Genomic DNA, 17,388 nt, shown 5'->3' with positions numbered 1-17,388 from the left:
ATGAAGAAAACTGAAATTATTCCTTGATTCAGATAGAACACTGCAAGTGATAAGGATTAATTTCTACCTCTCAAGTAATAAAAGGACCAAAAGTCAAGTCACAGCTACTAGAATTGATTTTTCAAAAGTCAAAGGTCATGTGTTAAGTACTTTTAATAAAAATCATTGCCAGGGTTGCCCATGAAAGCTAGGTTGTTTGACAAAAATGTTCCCGTAACAGTGACAGCTTTTGGTGGCTTGCTGAGGGAATGGGAAATGAAGTCTGAACTACTGGGCAGTGGCAAAATAGGTCTCATGTAGAAAATAAGATGCCTTACACCATTAAATAAGAAAAGAATGCCTCAATGCTTTCATTTAACTTCCTAAAACACAATATAATTTGGAGCCTCCAGCTGTATCATCTACTAAAGAACCTAAAAAGAAAGAATTTAACTACCAGAATCTTTGCAATCTGCTGAGGCTTGAAATCAATGAGAAAACACAAAAGATGCTAATAAACTTAGCTGCTACCTACAGATGAGGATGAATAAAACATAAAAATCACTTCCAAAGATGAATAATAACCATTCAGGGGATTTCCCTCCTGGTGTGTTGAGTGTATAACTGATTATATTAATTAATTGCTGCTTGGCATTGATATTAAGGTATTGGCTATGTGGGAATAATTTAAGCAATCACTGGAAATCCTCAAATATGATAAAGAAAACTTGTCAAAAACTATTACTCATGTAATCATTAGTATAATTAAGTTCTCCAGGCTTATCAAGTGATTTACACTTGGTAGACATACTAAGCACAATTGTTCTTTTTCAGTATGTACATGGAGATTCAGGTCACTTATTAGACTCATAGCTGGGGATGGTGGCTCACTTCTGTAACGTCAGAACTTTGGGAGGGTGAGCGGGTGGATCCTTTGAACCTAGGAGTTAAAGACCAATCTGGACAACATGACAAGACCCTGTCTCTACAAAAAAATATGATAAGTATTTAGCCAGGCACATGGTGGCTCCTGCCTGTAGTCCTACCTCCTCGGGAGGCTGAAGTGGAAGGATAGCTTGAGCCTGAGAAGTGTAGGCTGCAGGTAGCCCTGATTGCACCACTGCACTCTAGCCAGGGTGACACACAGAGACCCTGTCTAAAAAAAAAAAAAAAGACTTACAGAAGGTCACTCAGCAAAGTCACAGCAAAACATTAATTGGAAATTAAAAGGTTCTAATTCTTGGTCTAAGGTTTAATATCTACATTTGTATTTTCCTTTTCGACTTGAATTTATTTTTTACTTTTTTACTTTACTACAGCTGTAGTCTTCAGAAGGTGGCCCTCCTTGATTTTCCAAGGACTTTGTATGGGAAAGCTTATTGGATGTATTTTAAAAGAATAATTTAAATTGAAGTTTTAAAAGAGAATAGTTAATAGGAGAAAATAGATGAGTAAAATTGCCAAATAAAGTCCCTGTTATTATTTATTTTAGTGTGAAATAATGAAAGGAACATTAGACCCCACAGTTGGGAAGTCTTCCATTGATAGTGCAAGGTGACCTTGGGCCTATCCTTCATTTAACTGTGCCTCAATTTCCTTCTTTGTAAAATCATCAGTGGCGACAATACCTGCCATTTCACTGCTCACCACTAAGATGAGTAGTGAAACATAACTATGACTATTCTTTTAATTCTGGTTTTCTTTCGTAGTTTCTAAAACACTGGGGAGTAAAGAATATGTCCACACATGTCCACCTACGTGTGTGAACGGTGGGGAAGAAGGGCATAGATGGGCATGTGTGTATTTAAGGCTACGTGTTCTTTGCAGCCAGTGACTCTATACTATTATTTTATGCATTATTTTTTCTCCCAAATAACTTAGCCAAATGCCTTAAATGAACACATTAATCCAACCTTCTCTCTCTTCTGCAACCTTTCCTTTTCCTTGTCCTATATATCCCTTGCTTTAGCCATTAAGAGACTACATGAGCTTCCCTTGAAGATGCTTGACATTGTCATTACACCTTGAGCTTGTTCTTGATATTTCCTGTTTTAAATACCATTCCCAACCCCTCCATGAATTCCCAATCACACTTGAAGGATGAGTTTCTTGTAAAGTCCTTCTGATCATATGACATAGAATTAATCACTCTTGGACATTCTACTATAAACCTTATCACGCTGTTTTTTCATTATTAGTTTATATGTCTCTTTCCTCAGCCAGAATGGGTAAACCATGACTTATTTACGTGTTTACCACAGCAGTAATGTAGTTGATGCATGTTGAATGAGTAACAACTAAACAAATTATACTCTTCAGCTTCTTGAACTTCTCATAGGAGGCAATATTAAGCAGTAAAGAATGTCCTCCTTTTGACTCATGTTATCTCAGTTAAAATTCTGCCTATTGCTGGATACATGTCTAAGTTATTTAACCATTCTTGTCCCAGTTTACCTAATTGTACGAAGGTCATAGCAATAGACCTTAACTCACAGAGTCATAATGAGCATAAAAATATAAATAATGCAGAGTGCTTAGACCATTGCCAGGTCTAAAGTAAGTTCAAAAAATATGTTAACAAATAGTAGTTAAGAGTGGTGCTTAATTTATCACACTTAAAGAATAGTAGAAACAAAGTAAAGTATCTCAGTAGTGCAAAAATATTTTGAATATATTCTACCAACTTAATCAGATCAATTGTATGTAACTAGATTCCTCTGAAATTAGTGAAAGATTTTTATTATGTAAGTACAGTTGATACTCATTATTTATAGATTTTGTAGTTGCAAAGTTGCCTGCCTGCTTGCTAAAATTTATGTGTAACTCAAATCAATACCCATGATGCTTTGTGGTTATGCTTAGAGCGGGGTAAAATTTGAGTTGCCAGATGTCCATGTTCCCAGCTGAGGTTGAACAAGAAGATTCTCTGTCTTCTTGTTTTAGCCCTCATACTGTAAACAAGCACCCTTTTTGAAGTCTATTTGGCACCATGTTTTTTGCCTTTATGTGATTTTTGTTGTTTTTTTTTTCTGTTTAAAATGATCCCAGAGTAGAGTGCTCAAGCACTGTCCAGGGTTCCTAAGAGCAAGAAGGTTGTGATCTGCCTTATTTCTGGCATTAAAGTTCAATGTTAAAGAGCTGACAATATGGTCATATTAAATAAGGTATCATTAAATAGAAACACACATAAAACGAGGTTATGTACCCATCAGCTGACAAAAATGTTGTAACCAGAGGCTCGAGGGAACCTAAACTTATATTTCCTCTGGGAGTAATATTTCAGTGTTCTCAAATTCAGTGTTGGGGTGAGGGCAGCTATACAGAAAATAACAAAGTGCTCAGCAAGTAAGTGCAAATTTAGATTATATTTCTTTCTTCTCTCAAAGAAACTTATCTGTAGAGCACCAGCTAATTTGTAGTAGAACTGGAAGAAGGACCTTGGATTTCTATCTCCCTGGAGAGTCTAGCTCTGCCTCTGCTCCATGATTGAAATGGGGACAGAGAGGTCCTGAACAAATCCATTATTTGACGTTGGGTCTGGATTCTTTTTTTTTTTTTTTTTTTTTTTTTTTGAGATGGAGTTTTGCTCTTGTTGCCCAGGCTGGAGTGCAATGGTCTGATCTCGGCTCACTGCAACCTCCGCCTCCTGGGCTCAAGCGATTCTCTTGCCTCAGCCTCCTGAGTAGCTGGGATTATAGGCATGTGCTACCATGCGCAGTTAATTTTGTATTTTTAGTAGAGATGGAGTTTCTCCATGTTGGTCAGGTTGGTCTTGAACTACTGACCTCAGGGGATCCACCTGCCTCGGCCTCCCAAAGTACTGGGATTACAGATGTGAGCCACCATACCCGGCTGTGTCTGGATTCTTTTTAACAGCCAGTAATTTGTTTTTACCACCTCAAAACAACAAACAAAAAACCTCTGTGTGCTTGTTTTAAAACTTAATTTAAATATTTTCAGAGTATTACATGCACATTATTTTTTAAGTTAAATAGTACTAACAAGACTATAACAAAAACAAATAGGCCCTTTCTTTCCCCTCCTCAAACCCTGCCGCCATTCCCTAAAGACTGCCTTATGATATTTGGCTGTTTTTTTTTTTTTTTCCTCTGACATTTACCTTTATGTTTCTCAGTAATCTATTTATTTAGATATCTGTTAGTTTACCAGTTTTAATTCACCATTTTTAGATATCATCTATTGATTTATTTTTATGTCAGGATTTTGTGCTGACACACTTCTATCCTCATTTTCTTCCCCAATCTTTTCTCTTTTTTCTACTGCTGCTTCTGTTCCTCTTCCTTCTTTTGTTGAGGTGCAATTAAAATAAATGAAATTATAAATCGTAAGTGTTCAGTCTCATGAATATACTGGTATTCTAGGGCTGCCAAAGTAAATATTGCAGAGTGGGTGGCTTAAAAAACAGGCATTTATTTTCTCACAGTTAGTGCAGCTCGAAAAGTCCAAGATCAATGTGTTGGCAGATTTGGTTTCTTCTGAGGCCTCGTTCCTTGGCTTATAGATGGCTAGTGTCTTCACGTGTTTTTTCTCTGTGCATACCTGTTTCCTAATTTTCTTTTAGGAAATTTAAAATTTAAATATGACCAATCATGTTATATTTAAGACCTACCCTAATGAACTAATTTAAACTTCATTACCTCCTTAAAGGACTTATCTCCAAATTCAGTCATATTCTTCTAAGATACAGGAGTTATAACTTTAACATATGACCCTTTGTGGGCACAATTCAGCCCATAAATGTGTATTTTGACAATTGTATCCATCTGAGTAACAAACATGAAATCAATATGCAGATTTCCATCACCCCAAAAAGTCTCCTGGTACCCATTTCCAGTCAAAACCCGGAACAACTACCATAAACTATTCTGACTTCTAATACTGTAGATTACTTTTGCCCATTCTTTAACTTTACATAAATGGAATTAAACAGTATGTACTCTTTTGAGTCTGGTTTTTCATCATAGTAAATCTTTTATCACATTACAATTTTCTTCATTGTCTTCTCTGCTGTTTGTTGCCTTTTAAATATCTTTTTTTTTTTTTTCAGATTGCACTCTTTTCCTGGAACACACCCTTGCGGGATGTGTGACACTGGTGTGGCTTATCTGTTTGTCTGCTGCACCCTCAAACCCCTAATGGGAGAGGGAGCATGCAGATGGGCAGGAGCTAGGGTGAGCACTTTTGGTCTCTGGGCCCATGGTAGCATCTAGGGGTGGGTGTCTGTGACTCCCAAAACCCCAGTGGATGTACTTCAGTGCTCTTTCAGCTCTGCCATCTGCAGACAGCTTAAGTTTTAACCAGCTCAGTGGCCTCTTGGTACCCAGGTTCTTGTCCAGCATCCAGGAAGAATCAGGTCACATGAACAAATTGAAGGATGGTAAACGAGGGGGATTTTATTGCCAGATGGAGGTGGCTCTCAGTGGGATGGATGGGGAGCTAGAAAAGGGATGAAGTGGGAAGATGATCTTCTCCTGGAGTTTGGTCGTCCCACGGCTGATCTCGGGTCGACCATCCCCAGCTGAACTCCTCTCGATGTTCAGATGCTCCTCCTTTTCTTCTCTGCCACACTGTTCTTCTGTTCCTCTGCTCTTCTGCTAGTCTACTCATTCGCTTGTGGAGCCTGGTGTTTGGGGTTAATATGGGTACAGGATAGGGGGACACGGCAGGCCTAATGGCAACTTCTGGGTGTGAAAACAGGAATGACTGTTCCCATTTAGGACTGTGGGCTTCCAGGCTTGCGGGCAGGGCGTTTTGCCAGAGAACCGCCTTCTTCTACCCAGTATTTCCCTATCTTCTGTCCATATTGGCAGTAGCCTCATTGTTGGGGAATTGATCAGGGATATGACTGTTTTTTTTTTTGTTTGTTTGTTTGTTTGTTTTTCTCTAGGGCAAAGATAGTAATTTTCTCTAGAGAAGGATTATCTGATATTCTACCCAAGAAGCATATACCTGGTTGCCATTGCTCTAGGTGTCATATGAAGGAAGAAGAGATGGGTAGCTCATATCTTTGATTTAATTACCCTTGCCTACATCCCTGTACATCCTTGTTCTCTCCTGTGTTTAATATCTCAGAAACTTTGGCCTTTGAGTTCAATATCCCCAGAGGATAAAACTACCAACACCTCCAAGGTCAGGGAGGGTTAGTAGCCTGGTTTTACTGGGTATAGGTAGAAACCTTTCAAAACTATGCTTGAAAGTCCTACCTTCCAAGTTATATAAGCAGGAACAATGTCCAGGCATCCCTGACCTTTGTCATGCGTTTCATTGCCTTGCTTTTTCGTTACTATCTCTTAAAAAGGTATTTCGTTTTCAGGCTCTCTTCTTTGGCTCAGTCACCCTATGATATGGTTTGGCTATGTCCCCACCTAAATCTTATCTTGAATTGTAGCTCCCATAATTCCTACCCGTCATGGGAGGGACCCAGTGGGAGGTAATTGAATCATGGGGTCAGGTCTTTCCTGTGCTGTTCTCATGACAGTAAATAAGTTTCATGAGATCTGATGGTTTTATAAAGGGGAATTCCCCTACACACGTTCCCTTGCCTGCTGCCATGTAAGACATATCTTTGCTCCTCCTTTGCCCTCTGCTATGATTGTGAGGCTTCTCAGCTATGTGGAACTGTGAGTCCATTAAACCTCTTTTTCTTTAAAAATTACTCAGTCTCGAGTATGTCTTTAATTAGCAGTGTGAGAACACACTAATATACCATATCTCCCTCCAATTTGCACCTTCCGAATATTAGTTGACGTCTCTCTTGCAATATAGCCTTATTCTGTATTGTTTTATGACTTTATACCATTTAGAATATTTTACTGTCATTTTAGCAGCATATGCAAAGGAGATGTGATAATGCATTCAATCAATCAAAGGAATTGTGTATTTTTGTTAAAACCAGACAAATAAGAATGGTGTCAGATTGTAAGAACAAATTTAATTTGTCTTTAAGTGGCAATTGCTAACACTTCTTGCTTCTCTGCTTTCTTCACATTTATGTTTGGTTCTTTGACCCTGTCCCATTGTCCTTTCTTTCTTCAATGTTTTAATTTACATCTATTATTTTACAGAGTATCAAAGTTAGCTGGCTGCCTCCTCCATCAGGAACACAAAATGGATTTATTACCGGCTATAAAATTCGACACAGAAAGACGACCCGCAGGGGTGAGATGGAAACGCTGGAGCCAAACAACCTCTGGTACCTATTCACAGGTCAGTGTTCACATGGTGTAGTCTTGCAAGGTTTTGATGAATTAAATGCTTTAGGAATAATATATACTGTCACTCCAAAGGAACATTGATTTTTTTCCTGGCATCCTGGCAGGTGACATCTATTGGCTGGAACAAGAATAACCTTTATATTTTTAACTTTATATTCTCTATAATGTTTTCACTATATGTTTCTTTCTGGATCATCGTCTTAATCCATGTATCATAAAATTTTTATTCATATTAGTTTCTCAGCATTGCTGATTCAGCAAAAGCATCTGTTATCTAAAAACTTAACATTTTAACTAATAACTTTTAAAAGTCATCTAATGAAATTGTTCCAATTTCAATCACTTTGATTCCTCTCTACCAATATTCAGGGGTGAGAATGGGTTGAAAACTGAAGAAGAGAGTAGATTATAAAATAGAGAGATTAATCTACTTTCTGCTAATATAAAGGAAATTCACTTTTGCACCAATATTGATAGAATTCAGAGTAGATCAAAGTTCTCTATGAAAACTGGACCCAGTGTACATGTAAATAATATATATTTTAAATTTTATAAAATAATCATGTATTTTCTTTAACAACCACAACCTTTAATTCACGTCAGCCCAGATTCCTGGAAAACAGAATGAAGCCAGGCTTTCAAGGTAGTGCCTTTAAAGTTTTAAGTTCAGGAAAACAAGAATGAGAGAACAAGGAAAACGATCCAGGGAAGAAGAGAAAACAGATAATGGTGGTACGTTATCCAGCTGTGGTGGCCACAACTTCAAGACAAAGCACAGAGCTTGCTAGGTTTCCTGATTGTCTCTCGAGAAGCCTCATGAACTGTCTCACAGTCCACGGATAGAAGGTGTGAGCAGTTGCTCTCTTGTTTATCACTGGTTGAGTTCACCAACAGCTTACTGATTACTCTGCACCTCCCAGGCAGTCCCCTGTGAAGCCAGAGCTTCTGATGACTGTGCAGACACATAGGTATCTTTTTCTCAATCAGCATTTTATGTGATGGTGGCCTGGCCTAGGGAATGATCAGAGCTCAGGGCTTTTCAGACCTAGGAACATCTTGAGCTACTGCCAGAAACTTGGCAGTAAAGCATATAGAGTGACTCATGACACAACTGGGTAGATGAAGTTGAGCGACTTTGAAGTGGCACATAAACTGGGTCAGGATGATATACAAACCATAAAGCACATGACTACAATTTATAGATGAGGTAAACTACCATTGCAAGTGAGGAAAAAAGAAAGTAATCCCTTATGTATTCCTTTTCTCTACACAAGATACTCAGCAAATTTCCATTTGAAATCATGACACACACACATTATAAGCTTGTTGTTCAGCCTACAATCAGAGACTTGAAAGTAATTTATTTATTTTTTCTTCTTTTCTCTCAGGTTGTCTTTTATGCCTATATAATTTTAGCATAATGGCCAGAGCACTTCCGAAGTAAATTGCCAAAATTCATGTTTTAAATATGGACAAAATCTGAGGCAGGGAATGGCTGAATCTAACAGAAAGTTGTGACATTTACCATATCATTTTAAAAGATTTTGAAAGCCAAGATCCTATGGCTTTTTCTCGCCTGACAAAATAATGGGGAAGATGGTAAAAATAATCGAAGTTAAGAACATGTGTTCATTAGGATATTTGGTACAATATGACTCTTACTTTGAGAGAAATCACCAAAATTGAAAAATCTTGCTAAAAATATTTTGGTATGAATTCTAAGATTTAATATTAGAGTAGAAGAGACACTAAGGATAGTTTAATCCAAGCCATGTGTTCTTCCAGACATAGAGATTTGAAGCCTGAAAACTTTATCATCATTGCTTTTGCTTCTCAAATGATAAACATTGAAAATAAAAATTAATTTCCTACTATAAAATAATTAAAGGATGAATATTCCAATAAAAAAATTAATGATTGGGTGTTCAATTCACAGAACTATACGCAGCCAATAAAGATGATAAAATGTTCAATCTCATTAGCAAATAGAGAAATTCAAATTAAAATAAAAATGAGTTAGCATTTTCCTTTGATTAAAGTAATAAAGATAAAAATAAACGCAGGCATCCCATTCTGAAAAGCATATGAGAAACGTTAAGTCTCATATACTGCTTGTGGGACAGAAACTGTCTACAACCTTTTTTGGAAAGCAAGGTATATATATGTATTTTATACAGAAGTATATACATGTGTATGTGGATGTATGTCTCTATGTGTAATTTTCTTTTCATAAACATACGACCCAGGTTTCCAAATCCTGAGAGTTTAACCTAGGAAGCAATCACATTTTTGCAAAGTTTTTAGCTAGAAGCATATTGTCATATTGTTTTAACAGCAAATAGTGTTTTTAAAAACCTAAATATCCAGCTATAGGAAGTTACCTAGAACATTCAGACTCAATTGTATCTTGGAATACTGTATGTCTATTTTAAATGGAATAGTGTCAAAATGTTAAATCATATGTAAATTATTGTTATTTAAAACAATAAGCAAATACCCCAGTTTTAAGTCAGTATTAGTAGAAGAGGTCATATTTATTTAAAAAAGCATTCACATAAAAATATTTACAATAATCTATATGCCAAAATGTTGATAGTGAGTATTGCTTACTTTGTAACAACAATATGATATGTATTTTAATTTCATATGCAAAATGAAAAATAAGTTAAAAATATTACAATTTTTTGTTTTGAAAATTTAAGATTTCCTCATGTGTCTGTTGGCTGCATAAATGTCTTCTTTTGAGAAGTGTCTGTTCATATCCTTAGCCCACTTTTTGATGGGGTTGTTTTTTTCTTGTAAATTTCTTTGAGTTCTTTGTAGATTCTAGATATTAGCCCTTTGTCAGATGAGTAGATGGCAAAAATTTTTCCCGTTCTGTAGTTTGCCTGTTCACTCTGATGATAGTGTCTTTTGCTGTGCAGAAGCTCTTTAGTATAATTAGATCACATTTGCCAATTTTGGCTTTTGTTGCCATTGCTTTTGGTGTTTTAGATATGAAGTCTCTGCCCATGCCTATATCCTGAATGGTATTGCCTAGGTTTTCTTCTAGGGTTTTTATGGTTTTAGGTCTAACGTTTAAGTCTTTAATCCATCTTGAATTAAGGTTTGTATAAGGTATAAGGAAGGGATCCAATTTCAGCTTTCTACGTATGGCTAGCCAGTTTTCCCAACATCATTTATTAAATGGGGAATCCTTTCCCCATTTCTTGTTTTTGTCAGGTTTGTCAAAGATCAGACGGTTGTAGATGTGTGGTATTATTTCCAAGGGCTCTGTTCTATTCCATTTGTCTATATCTCTGTTTTGGTACCAGTACTATGCTGTTTTAGTTACTGTAGCCTTGTAGTATAGTTTGAAGTCAGGTAGCATGATGCCTCCAACTTTGTTCTTTTGGCTTAGGATTGTCTTGGCAATGCGGGCTCTTTTTGGTGCCATATGAACTTTAAAGTAGTTTTTTTTTTTCCAATTCTGTGAAGAAAGTCATTGGTATCTTGATGGGGATGGCATTGAATCTGTAAATTACCTTGGGCAGTATGACCATTTTTACGATATTGATTCTTCCTATCCATGAACATGGAATATTCTTCCATTTGTTTGTGTTCTCTTTTATTTCCTTGAGTGGTGGTTTGTAGTTCTCCCTGAAGTGGTCGTTTACATCCCTTGTAAGTTGAATTCCTAGGTATTTTATTCTCTTTGAAGCAATTGTGAATGGGAGTTCAATCATGATTTGGCTCTCTGTTTGTCTGTTACTGGTGTATAAGAATGCTTGTGATTTTTGCCCATTGGTTTTGTATCCTGAGACTTTGCTGCAGTTGCTCAACAGCTTCAGGAGATTTTGGGCTGAGACAGTGGGGTTTTCTAAATATACAATCATGTCATCTGCAAACAGGGACAATTTGACTTCCTCTTTTCTTAATTGAATACGCTTTATTTCTTTCTCTTGCCTGATTGCCCTGGCCAGAACTTCCAACACTATGTTGAATAGGAGTGGTGAGAGAGGGCATCCCTGTCTTGTGCCAGTTTTCAAAGGGAATGCTTCCAGTTTTGCCCATTCAGTATGATATTGGATGTGGATTTGTCATGAATAGCTCTTGCTGTTTTGAGATACGTCCCATCAAACCTAATTTATTGAGAGTTTTTAGCCTGAAGGGCTGTTGAATTTTGTCAAAGGCCTTTTCTGCATCTATTAAGATAATCATGTGGTTATTGTCTTTGATTCTGTTTCTGTGCTGGATTACATTTATTGATTTGCATATGTTGAACCAGCCTTAGATGAAAAAATGCTTATCATCACTGGCCATCAGAGAAATGCAGATCAAAAACACAATGAGGTATCATCTCACACCAGTTAGATGGCAATCATTAAAAAGTCAGGAAACGACAGGTGCTGGAGAGGATGTGGAGAAACAGGAACACTTTTCCACTGTTGGTGGGACTGTAAACTAGTTCAACCATTGTGGAAGACAGTGTGGTGATTCCTCAAGGATCTAGAACTAGAAATACCATTTGACCCAGCAATCCCATTACTGGGCATATACCCTAAGGATTATAAATCATGCTGCCTTAAAGAACATGCACACGTATGTTTATTGCGGCACTATTCACAATAGCAAAGACTTGGAACCAACCCAAATCTCCATCAATGATAGACTGGATTAAGAAAATGTGGCACATATACACCATGGAATGCTATGCAGCCATAAAAAGGGATGAGTTCATGTCCTTTGTAGGGACATAGAGGAAACTGGAAACCATTATTCTCAGCAAACTATCGCAAGGATAGAAAACCAAACACTGCATGTTCTCACTCATAGGTGGGAATTGAACTATGAGAACACTTGGACACAGGAAGGGGAACATCACATACTGGGGCCTGTCGTGGGGTTGGGGAAGGGGGGATGGGGGAGGGGAGGGATAGCATTAGGAGATATACCTAATGTAAATGATGAGTTAATGGGTGCAGCACACCAACATGGCACGTGTATGCATATGTTAAAAACCTTCACGTTGTGCACATGTACCCTAGAACGTAAAGTATAATAAAAGAAAATTTAAGATTTCCTCGCACTAATGCTAACTTAATACCATCTGAATGGTTTAGAAAACAGTGGTCCAGAAAACAAATGAAAAACAGTAGCCTCGTGGCCAATAGAATTTGCTAGCATTAATTGCTTAGTCCTTATGAGTTATTTTGGCAAATGGAAGTTAACACATTCAGTTTAGTATTTTCAAACCAAGACTCTCACTCCCTAAATAACACAACATTTAGGACTTTCCCTCTGTTTAAGGTAAAATCATGGAAAAAAACGCAGAGAAGCAGCTATTAGCCTTCTTACCATCAGAGACCCAAAACAAAATACCATGAATTTCATAACTTGAAAGAACAGACATTTATTCTCATAGTTCAGGAGGCCAGAAGTCTGACATCAAGGTGTTGGTAGGTTCAGCTGCCTCCGTAGGCTCTGAGGAAGAGCCCATCTCATGCCTCTCTACTAACTGTTGGGGTTGCAGGCAGTCCCTGATCTTCCTTGGCTTGTAGATGCATTGCTTCAATCTCTGTCTCCATCTTTTTATCACTTTCCTCTCTGTGTTCTCTCCTCTTCATTTTTTATTTGTTTTGTTTTGTTTTTTTGAGACAGGGTCTTGCACTCTTACCCAGGCTGGAGTACAGTGGTATGACCATAGTTTACTGCAGACTTGACCTTCTGGGCTCAAGTGGTCCTCCTGCCTCAGCGTACCGAGCAGCTGGGGCTACAGGTGTGTTTCACCACACCCAGCTAATTTTTAAATTTTTCGTAGAGACAAGGTCTTGTTTTATTGCCCAAGCTGGTCTCAAACTCCTGGCCTCAAGTCATTCTCCATCCACGGCCTCCCAAATTGCTAAGATTATAGGCATAAGACACTGTGCCTGGCCTCTCTCGTCTTCCAATGAGGACATTAGAGATAGAGCCCACTTTAAATCCAGGATGATTTCATCTTGAGATCATCAACTAATTATAACTGTAAAGACCCTATTTCCAAATAAGGTCACATGCTGATCCTTCAGACATGCATGAATTCTGGGGGGATGCCATTCAAACTACTACAAACTCCTTTTATTATTTTTCCTCTCAAGGGCCATCATTTTGAGTTGTATCTTCTAATAAACTTTACTTATTCAAAAATAAATAATTCCATTCTACATTTTCATTCATCTAAAATATGTGTGACAATTAGAGCTTCTAATTAGCATGAGGTAAACCATCACCACTCTGGTTTATTATCATTCCAGCCAAAAGCAAAGTGAGATGAATTAATTAGTTATTAGGAACAGCTCACAAGTGCCCATTTGCATCTTTATAGAGCTGTAAGAATTTGGATCCAAAATGTGTAGGCTTTGTTCATATTGTTACATCTTGATTTCATGAGTTATAATAAAGCATGTAGGAATGCAAACAAAATATGTGCAGTTATGTGTGTGACTATGCCTGAGATTTACTGTAAAAATATATATATGCTCTTTCTAAATCTGCACTAAAGCAATAAAAAGAATTAAAGAACAACATGATATACTTAAAAGTCTTTTGAATAGCTTTGGAAAATCCTTCCCTCCTCTCCTGTGCTCTGTGATTGGGCTACAGAAACACCTGTTGCATTGCTAGACATTTTGGTAATATATGTCTTCAGTGCTACAAAACATTAAGGAACCAGGGAGCGCTACACACTGGTAGATTGGCTGTTGTTTAGACATGTCCCCAGGATATATCTAGCAACTTGCACACTTTGTTGTAAGCAGAGGTAATTGGTTTTCCATGTAAATCTACAGTACTGTAAAATGTAAAGGATTTGACCCTATGATTTTAATGCCTGTAAGATACGTGGATTTATTGATTTGGCTGTTTAAAAAATTGGAAATTTCAGAATGCTCCATTTGCGTGTTATAAATATTCAGGTTTAGGTACTCAAACATTTTCTTTTTTACAATCTTCTATTTGTTAGGTGTTTTTTGTTGTGCATGTGCTTTTTTTTTTAATGAGAATAATGAGACATCTGCAATAACAAAGTAATTCAGAGTTATAACAAGAATTGAAATCGCTGCTATCAGGTTTATTGTGAGAACCCATGTCAACTAAATTTTAAAATGTTTTTATTTTTTGATTGCTCTTCAGGGAAGGTTGTTTGAATTGAATTTAAGAGTTTTCTTGTGTTTCATGGTCAATATATAATAAACATAATAATAAAGATGCATTGATAGTTTATGGACTGAAAAATTGAAATAACAGCATAGCAATTTTATAACAGGGTTAACATTGGGGAATTATGTTGTTTGAATAATATGCCATCTCTTAGTAGAAGATCTAAAAAATTAGAAATACAACATAAAAATTACAGAGCTTGAGGGCTTAGCATTCAGGATAGAAACATGCAGAGATAATCAACTTTCAACAATTGAATTTTTTTTACAGCTAAGAAAAGCATTGCTAGTTAACACCACATTTCCTTTATGATAAAGGGATACTTAGAAGCGTCTAGGACACACACATATACACACACTTGTTGAGATTGAACTTTATTATCCTGACACACATAGCAGAAAACACAGAATTCATTTCATCCAAAATGGTTTCGTTTTATTTTATTTTATTTTATTTTATTTTTGAGGTGGAGTTTCACTCTTATTGCCCAGACTGGAGTGCAGTGGTGCGATCTTGGCTCACTGCAACCTCTGCCTCCTGCGTTCAAGTGATTCTCCTGCCTCAGCCTCACCAGTAGCTGGGATTACAGGCATGCACCACCACACCCGGCTAATTTTTTGTAGAGTAGAGATGGGGTTTCACCATGTTGGCCAGGCTGGTCTCAAACTCCCGACCTCAGGTGATCCTCTCTCCTCCGCCTCCCAAAGTGCTAGGATTACAGGTATGAGCCACCGTGCCCAGCCAAACTGCTTATTTTACAGAAGAAATAACTGAGGTCTGGAGCGTGATATTGCAAAGGTCCTCCACTAGTTAAGGAGATGATCCCAGGTGAATTGTGTGTGTTCCAACTCTTCATTATGTGCTCTTTTCACTATGCAAGTTGTCATCTTTAGTTCACTTTATTGTGAGTGACTAAGACTGTTATACAACTTTGTAAAAGATAATTAACATGAAAAATAATGTTTCACATTTACAACAATACTAACAGCCATATTATTACTTACTGAACTCAAACCATTCACTATGCTAAAAACTATATATGTGTTTTCCATTTTAATCTTTATAACAGTTTTTATTTATATATCCCCATTTTATGGATGAGGGCATAGAAGTAAACAAACAGGCCTGGTTTTTCATGGTTGACCAGCTAATAAGTAATGAAATGAAAATCCGAACCTAATACTGCCTGAATAGAAAAACTATACTCTTACTTCTTAAACTGTAAGCAATATGTTTCTCACCGTAGGCAATATATTTGTGATTATATGAGTATTAAAAGGGACAGGAGAAAAACACAAGGATGGTAAAAGATGTCTATTGGACAATAAAAATTAAAGATTACATATAGCTAGAGGAGCTGAATAACTGTAGAACAGATTAAATAAAAGCTTTACTGGCCAACTTATTTAAATTTAAAAAATAAATTCCTATTAGTTCAGGAACTAGATCTAAGATAACAGCTTTTCAAAAATATACATACAAAAAAGCTTTTACAGACTACTCCACCTCCAATGAAAGACAGACAGAAAAGAAGGGAAAGGAAGGGAAGGGGAGGGAGAGAAGGGGAGGGAAAGGGAAGGGGAGGGGAGAGGAGGGGAGGGCAAGGGAAGGAGGGAAGGAAGAGGAGGGAATGGGGAAGGGGAGAGGGGAAGGGAGGAAGAGAGGAGGGAAGGAAGAAGGGTGGAGGGAGGAAGGAAGGAAGGGAGGAGGAAAGGGAGAAAGAAAGGGAGGAAGGAAGGGAAGGAAAGAGGGAAGGGAAGGGAAGAAAGAAGGAAGGGAAGAAGGAGGGAAGGGAAGGGAAGATGGGAAGGGAAGAAGGAAGGAAGGGAAGAAGGAAGGAAGGGAAGAAGGAAGGCAGGGAAGTAAGAGGGAAGGGAAGAAGGAGGGAAGGGAAAGGAAGAAGGAGCGAAGGGAAGGGAGGAAAGGAAGCAAGGGAAAAGGAAGGAAGGGAGGGGAGGAAAGAAAGCAACATTGAAAGATCTTTTGATATCAACTATCAGAGTTGGGGTCCCCCAAAATTGCTTGGTGGTGGTCATTGTTGGTATAACTCTGGAAGATAACTCCTCTTTCTAATAGGGTATATTTATTTATTTTTTTTTTTATTTTGAAGACAGAATCACGCTGTGTCACCCAGGGTTGAGTGCAGGGGCACTATCTTGGCTCACTGCAACCTCTGCGTCTCAGGTACCAGTGATTCTCCCACCTCAGCCTCCTGAGTAGCTGGGATTACAGGTGTGGGCTACCATGCCCAGCTAATTTTTGTATTTTTAGTAGAGACGGGGTTTCACCATGTTGGCCAGGCTGGTCGGGAACTCCCGACCTCAGGTAATTCGTCTGTCTCGGCCTCCCAAAGTGCTGGGATTACAGACGTGAGCCACCGCTCCCAGCCGCATTTCTAAGCAAGAGAACAATTTAACTCTTTTTGAGACTGAATTTGGATATTACTGATTTCTAAGGTTGATCCACTGTCAAAAATAATAGAATCATCAGTTAGGTAACCTCCCTACCTGCCTATTATTCAAGTCCGATGTAGTCATCATTAACAGATATTTCTTCCTTGCCTGCATAGTGCTTTACATTTGTTGCTGATGTCTCTCTTGGGTTCTAGCATAGGGTATGTGGGCCTTGGAAGGTGCCCAGCAAGAGACAGAACAGAGCCCAGATTTTTTACCCAAGGATAGTCCAAGTTTTAGTTAAAACACCAAAGTACCCTAGTTTAATTTCTCTGAGCCTTGTTATCCTTATCTCTAAAATGGTACCAATCATGTATTCTGTGCCAAAATCGCAGGATATTTGAAAATCAAGTAAGAAAGTAACATGAAAATCCCTGTGCCAATGTCAGTTGTTATTACATCTATGAAATGCTTGATTTTATAAATTACTTTTACAAGCAATTTTTCATTTGACCCTCACAAGAACACTATAAAGTGGAAGCATGTATTATTACTTCATCACTTTAGATAGGAAATAGCTATTAAAAGGGCCTCTAGTATATCTA

At 37.7% G+C, this 17,388-nt stretch overlaps 1 protein-coding gene across 4 annotated transcripts in view; it reads left to right on the top strand.

Annotated features, from left to right (window-relative positions):
- Positions 1–17,388, top strand: part of DCC (DCC netrin 1 receptor) — a 1,222,872-nt gene that overhangs the window by 976,134 nt on the left and 229,350 nt on the right. For all 4 annotated transcript variants that reach the window (XM_073006286.1, XM_037982936.2, XM_007973974.3 and 1 more), the window contains exon 13: positions 7,065–7,206. In XM_073006286.1, coding sequence (XP_072862387.1) covers positions 7,065–7,206 — 142 coding nt within the window. The remainder of the gene's footprint in view (positions 1–7,064; positions 7,207–17,388) is intronic.

The sequence above is a fragment of the Chlorocebus sabaeus genome, chromosome 18, assembly GCF_047675955.1.
Source record: "Chlorocebus sabaeus isolate Y175 chromosome 18, mChlSab1.0.hap1, whole genome shotgun sequence".
In the NCBI taxonomy this organism is placed as follows: Eukaryota; Metazoa; Chordata; class Mammalia; order Primates; family Cercopithecidae; genus Chlorocebus; species Chlorocebus sabaeus.
This window is presented reverse-complemented; position numbering and strand designations above follow the sequence as displayed.